At 26.6% G+C, this 6795-nt stretch overlaps 2 protein-coding genes across 2 annotated transcripts; both read right to left on the bottom strand.

Annotated features, from left to right (window-relative positions):
• Positions 1 to 281: 281 nt before the first annotated feature.
• On the bottom strand, positions 282 to 1468 carry LOC122497634. The gene is made up of 4 exons (XM_043604872.1): positions 1355 to 1468; positions 1005 to 1278; positions 659 to 836; positions 282 to 493 (listed from the first exon to the last, which is right to left on the bottom strand). The coding sequence occupies exons 2-4, from the start codon at positions 1245 to 1247 to the stop codon at positions 282 to 284; spliced, it is 633 nt and encodes a 210-aa protein (XP_043460807.1). The 5' UTR covers positions 1248 to 1278; positions 1355 to 1468.
• Positions 1469 to 1863: 395 nt separating this feature from the next.
• Positions 1864 to 3217, bottom strand: LOC122497693. Its single transcript, XM_043604956.1, has 3 exons — positions 2786 to 3217; positions 2169 to 2580; positions 1864 to 1967 (listed from the first exon to the last, which is right to left on the bottom strand). The coding sequence occupies exons 1-2, from the start codon at positions 3042 to 3044 to the stop codon at positions 2315 to 2317; spliced, it is 525 nt and encodes a 174-aa protein (XP_043460891.1). The 5' UTR covers positions 3045 to 3217; the 3' UTR covers positions 1864 to 1967; positions 2169 to 2314.
• Positions 3218 to 6795: the final 3578 nt, after the last annotated feature.

The following is a 6795-nucleotide window of genomic DNA, read 5'->3' as shown; positions in this document are numbered from 1 at the left end:
AATAATTTAAAGAAATTTATTAAAAAATTTTAGAATTATTATTATTTATTATTATAATAATTATTATTACAACTTAAGAAATAACACCAAATTGTCAAACATTTTTTCATTATTTATTTAATCCTCTTTAAGTGAAAATTAACATAATTAATTAATTAATTAACAAGCAAACTTCTTTCATAATTGTAACATAATTTTAATGATAATGCGATTATATTATAGCAATAATAATTATAATTTTTTTTTAAATAATTTTAATGAATTTAAATGAATTAAAGTAATCAGACATTTTCATTCACATTCATCTCAACTGTAATTTCTCCATCTTCAGTTTGATTTTCTTCGATATTTGTATTCTCTGTCGGCAATTCTTTACTTGTTGACGCTCTCTCTTTTCTTCCTCCTTCCCTGTCTCCAGCTTGGGACAACCATATTCCTATGGCACTGCTCAAATCGTTCTCCTTCGTTTCCTCGAGTTTAAAAAGTGTTGCAGCTGTAAAATGTAATAAGTGTCAATTATAATAAAAAATAAACTACAGTGACTTTAATTTGGAGAGTAACTTTAATTAATAAGGATTCAAAACTAATTTAATTTTCTATATTTTGTAAAAACAATTGACAAAATTTTAGTTTAACAGGGAAAAAATTTCGAAATTACCTTTAATACAGGAAAACGTATTTGTTTTGGAATAATTCAATTTCCCCTTCCCCTTTATCGTTTTTCCTTTTCCGGAATACTTTTGCTGCACATCTTTTTTTATAATTTTGGGCATGATGGATTTTACAGCATCGCGTAAATTTGTTGCACCAGCTATATCTCGCAAAATTTGAGTTTTCTAAAAATATAAAAAAAACAAATAATTTTAAGTATAGTTTAAAGTTATTAATTTTCCAGAAAAATTTGACAGAACGAAATTTGTTGTAAATATGAATTTTTTCACTCTAAAAAATTAAGTGACTGTAATAATAAATTAAAAATTATAAATTAACATTTTTAAATTTACCAAACTATCTTGCAAATCTGTGCTATTCTTTAATTTTTCGTCAAACTTTAGAAAATCTTCCAATGATTCAATTGGAAGCTCATCCATTGAAGGGTTTTCTAAAAAAGATTTAATTTGGGATCCAACTCCAACCTGATTCACCGTTTTCAAAATTTCTTGGGTTCGTTGACTAATATCATACTGGATTCGACGTAACAGATTTAAAAATTTTCCATCTATGTATCCCATTAATCTTTTCTCCATATACTTTCGATAAAGTCAGTTATGTCAGTAACTGCAATTAATTTAAAACGCAAACAATTAAAAGTAAATTGAGATCTTATAATATATAATATCAAAAACTTCCTTACAATTTTGAATGTTTGATTTTGAAATAGGTGAATCTTCGGATTCACTAGAGCTTGATGAGCTTTCACAATCGAATTTCGATTCTTCCCCAAATTTATTTTTCTTGTGAATCCTTGTATCCCTAAAAAGCGACTTTCCTGGAATATAAATTTTTATTTACATAAAAAGTTTTTATTAAAATAAGTTAATAATAAATGAATTAGCTGATTAATAAAAATTGATTAAATAATATAAATACCAATCAGGAAATTTTAAAATCGTTAAATTTAAAGAGTTAAAGTAATAATAATAAATAAAATAAATAATAAGAAATATTAATAAGTAATACATAATAAAAATAATAATAACAATAATAATAAATTCTAAGAAATAGTAATAAATAATTGATAAATACTAATAAAAATTATAACAAATAGTAATAAATAATAATAAAATAATAAAAAGACTTAAAAATAATTTCAAAAGATAAATACTACTTTAAATTAATAATATTTTCACATTTATAACAGGTACTTGCTTTTAATTTTAGAAGAAAGGCTTTTTTTGGAGAAACCTGATTCTTAAACTCATCCTCACTTGAAGATGAAAAGTTAACCACATTTGTTAATCGATTATCTAGTTTTAAAAAATCATATGTATTAAAATAATATTATTATTTATATTAATAAATATTATAGTAAAATAAAAAATAATTAATAATTTATTGTAATTATTTCATAAAAAATAAAATAATATTAATAAATAATAAATATAAATATATAAATAATAATTTCAAAAGTTTAAAGGTTATAAAAAATAGTTAGAAACATAACATACTCTCCGGGATTTTTGGCACTCCTGGTTTTAGGATTTCGATTGCCTTTATCTTTGGTCTCTTTTCAGGTGTAGAAGCTTCACTGGATGACTGCAAATCTTGAATAGCTAAAACAAAATTTAAATAATGGAAATGTAATAATTAAATATTAAATAATAATAAAATTAAATATTATTATATTATTAATTAAAGGAACAAAATTTATTATTAATTTCTTTATGCCTGAAACTTGGATGTCATCATTTTTTTTGAGTCCTTGAATTTGATGTAAAATTGATTTTGCATTTTCTGGAGATAATACTTCCAATTTTTCCTGAACTTCTACGTGATTTTCAAACTCAGTATTACTGCTGCTCTCAACCGCATCATCCAAGCACATTCTGTCGTATCTCCTCTTTGCTTGATCATAGTCTCCTTTAAAAATAGTAACAAAATTTGAAATGAAATGAAATATTAAGAAATAAAATTAGAATATGCAACTAATTATATAAAGAAAACCATTCCATTTTATTTAACGATTTATATGAAAATAACCTTAAAGTGTAAGAAAAAAAATTGCAAAATAAATGCGTATATATATATTTTTTTAAACAATAATTGAAAAATATATAATACTTACGAGCTTCTTTAATCATATTTGCTGGAAAGTGTTTCCAGGTTTCTAAAGGATCAATTCCTTCCTTTACCCACATGTCAACCTTTGAGTAATCCTCTTCTCCTGGGTATTTACAACGTAACTCCTGTGATTTTTTTGTATAAAATACCCAAGACAAAGGCACAATTTCGACACATTTTTTTAATTTAAAAAATTTAAATTTCTTTAAATTTACGGAGCTCTTTGGGAACTCTAAAAGCGCGAACTTATTGGCAGTATTCATTTTACTTTTGGATAAAATGATTCTTGCTGCTTCCTTTCAAATAATTTGACGTTTGATTTTTTGTTTGTCAAAATTTGTATTCAATTGTTTGCATAGTAACGTTGGATTTTTCGTTTGTCAAAATTTTTATTCAATTGTTTACATAGTAACAAAATTCATGTATCAATTTATGTGTAAAAAAACAATTGGTGTCTTTCTAAAATTGTATCGCTTGTCAAATTAAAATTTTTTGATTCGAAAATTTTTATTGTCGTAAGTTGAGCTATATATATATATAAATAATAATAATAATTTTAGATAGCCATTAATTTTACAGTTATTCATATTATTAAATTAATAATAATTAATGTTAATAAAATGTAATTTATTTTTCTTTTAGATACTTAAAAAGAATGTCTAATTATGACCGAACGAAAAAATATCGTTTTATGAAACGTATTTCAAGAACTAATTGTTATGAGGAAAATAATGAATCTATCGTCAATAAAAGAAAACGAACTGTTAGTGAGCTTAATAATGTTTCGCATTATAGTGAAATTAATTCATATGAAGGAAATTATAGTGAAAATAATAGCAAGTCGGATTTTATTTTTATGAAAAGTCAAATTTCAACAAATTATGAAGTTAATAATAAAAAACGACGCATAGAAGATACTAATAATGATTCTTGTCAAATTCAAAGTTCTGAAACTCCCCAAGCTATTCAAGAATTAATTTTTAATAATAATAGTAATAACATCGATAATAATGACGATCGCACTGAAGATAATAAAATTGATGATCGAATAAATGACTCTTTGAAATATCTTGAAGATTTTAACGATCAATTCGACGATAATGATGATGTACTGGATAATGCTGCAGAAAATGACGAATCTGAGTGTTCTTCTAATATTTCACAATCGATATGTGTAAATCAAGACATAAATTCATTGGAAAATTTAAGAACTAGATTGAATGTTTGGGCCATAAAGTTCAGGAAAAATTTAACGCGAAATTGCATAGAACATTTGTTAATAGATTTAAAAGAATCTGGTCACGGCGAGTTACCTAAGTCAGTAGCTACTCTTGTTCCATCAAATTCAAAGACAAATTTCGATATACGTGTTATGAAAAGTGCGAGAGGAAAACTTGGATGCTTTGCATATTTTGGTATTGCTGACTCATTGCGTAAAATTATTAATCCATCAGTTTATATTGAAAGTAAAATTTGCATAATTGTTAACGTGGACGGAATGGAGATTTTCAATAATTCTAAGGAACAGTTATGGCCTATATTAGGAATTGTCAATCATAAAGATTATAAATCATCGCCCTTTATTATAGCTTTGTTTGGAGGCAATTCAAAACCAGGTTCTGCAAAAGAATTTTTTTTTCAGTTTGTGGAAGAAATGAATAGTCTTTTAACAAATGGTATAGAAATAGAGGAGACATTATATGTGGTACAGTTCCAAGGATTTGTTTGCGATACACCAGCAAGATCTTTTATTAAGGGCTGCAAAGGTCATACTGGATTTTGTACATGTGAACGATGCGAAGTAAATGGAATTACTGTAAATAATAGGAGAGTATTTACAAAAATCAACTCTAAATTACGAACAAACGATTCCTTCAGAAATAAAACTCAAGCTGATCATCACGTAAAGGATTGTTATTTACTGAAATTGACTGATTTTGACCCTGTAAAAGATGTGTTTTTAGATTCCATGCATTTGCTTTTCGAAGGAGTTATAAAATATATTTTGGAGCAGTTAGTAAGTACGTCAAATCGAATTGCAAAAATAGGTTCAAAAAAACGAAAGTTGCTTTCTTCTTCGCTTGATGACGTTTCATCTGGAATAACATCTGAATTTCAAAGAAAAAATCTAAAACTTGAGGATCTATCCAATTGGAAAGCCACACAATATCGCTTTTTTTATTATACGCTGGTGAAATTATTTTTAAACATATTTTAACAAGAGATTCTTATAAACACTTCATGCTACTATTCGTAGCTTGTCGGATTTTATGTTCATCAGACCTGGCACTTAAATATGTAAGTTATGCAAGAACACTTTTAACACAATTTTTTGTTTTGATGCCTACGTTCTACGGCAACCATTGTCAAACAATAAATCATCACAATTTGATTCACGTCGCTGATGACGTTGAATATATGAAAGCGTCATTGTCAGAATTTTCTGCTTTTCCATTTGAGAATTGCTTGGGATTATTAAAGTCTCTTATAAAAGGACGAAAAGATATTGTTCCTCAACTTGTGAAAAGGATTGCAGAAATGGAAAATTGTCCACAATCATCAAATAATTTGAAATTCGCAGTAAATAACCCTGTTGAGAGGAAAAAAAAGATTTACATTGAACAGTTACATGAGGTAAACGAGGAAATTAAAAGTGTGACTTTGAGAGACATAAAAGTAACAACATTTCACCCTGACAATATTATAATGCTAAATAATGAAAAATTTTTTAAAGTGGAGAGAATTTTTAAAAGAGAAGATGACATTTTAATTCAGGGATGCAGTATTAAAAATTTAGGAAACTCTTTTGATTATCCTTGTAATTCGACGGCTGTAGGAATCTTTAAATTGGGATTGGAAAGCACTAAGCAAGAATTAATTTCCATTAATCAAGTACGGAATAAATGCGTTCTTCTGGAACTAAATGGAAAGAAGCAAGCTCTAAATTTTCTTCACCATGTAGAATAATATTTGTATTGTATTATGTAGAATAATAACAATAATTTTTATTTTGAAAACATAACTTAAATATAATTATAATTTGCGACATATAAACTCTCATTCACTAACAACACTACAATTTTACTTGCTTAGTTTATTAATATTGTATTTATTTATATTTCAACCGAATGCTAATTCAGTGGGTTAGGCACTTGACTTTTACAAGAGACTACAACGAGTGTTAAATATATAATAAAATTATACTTTAAATAATTGTTATTTATTGTTTATTAAATGCTGTGTACATTTTTAAAAGTAAAATAAATTTCTATTTTAAAATACTATTACACTTTTTGTAAAACTTTAATTTAGTAAGATTATTGAGTACTTCTTTTGAATATCAGGATAAAATTATTTTCAATATTTACTAAAGTATAATAAGGTTATTATTTTACCTAGGCTAAAATTTGTCTACTAATAATAGATCAATAATTACTGCCAAGATTTAACCAATTGTTTAAAACATTTAGCTTAATGCCTGGTCGCCAGTTAAGGGTCAATAATTATTGACACTATTTAACCAATTTTCAAAAATTTAGATTAAGATCTGGTAGCCAATAATGGGCCAATAATCACTGCCAATATTTAACCAACTATTTAAAAATTTAGCTTAATACCTGGTCGCCAGTAATGGGCCAATAATTATTGCCACTATTTAACCAAGTGTTCAAATTCTTATATTGAGATCTGGACGCCAGTAATGACCCAATGATTGCTGCCAATGTTTGACCATATATTCTTGTACCATAGTTTGTCTCTTGGTTGACAATAATGGGTGATAATTGGTTTCCTAGTATTGGCAATGGCGTGATCATCCCAAACATCTCCCAGTAGTCGTCCACTATTGGTTACCTTTAGAACGTTATTATTGGCACTTTGGCTCCCAATGTTGGGCCATTCATGCGCCAATGGTATGTTTCCCATTGGGCTGTCTCTCTTACTCCAATGAAAAATTTTCCGTTCTGGAAATTTTTATCGAAGGTATAAATGCTCCCTTATTCTTTCCAAAATTAA

Source organism: Leptopilina heterotoma, unplaced genomic scaffold (assembly GCF_015476425.1).
Source record: "Leptopilina heterotoma isolate Lh14 unplaced genomic scaffold, ASM1547642v1 Lhet_135, whole genome shotgun sequence".
Lineage (NCBI taxonomy): Eukaryota > Metazoa > Arthropoda > Insecta > Hymenoptera > Figitidae > Leptopilina > Leptopilina heterotoma.
The sequence above is the reverse complement of the archived record's forward strand: the minus strand, read 5'-3'. Positions and strand labels throughout refer to the sequence as shown.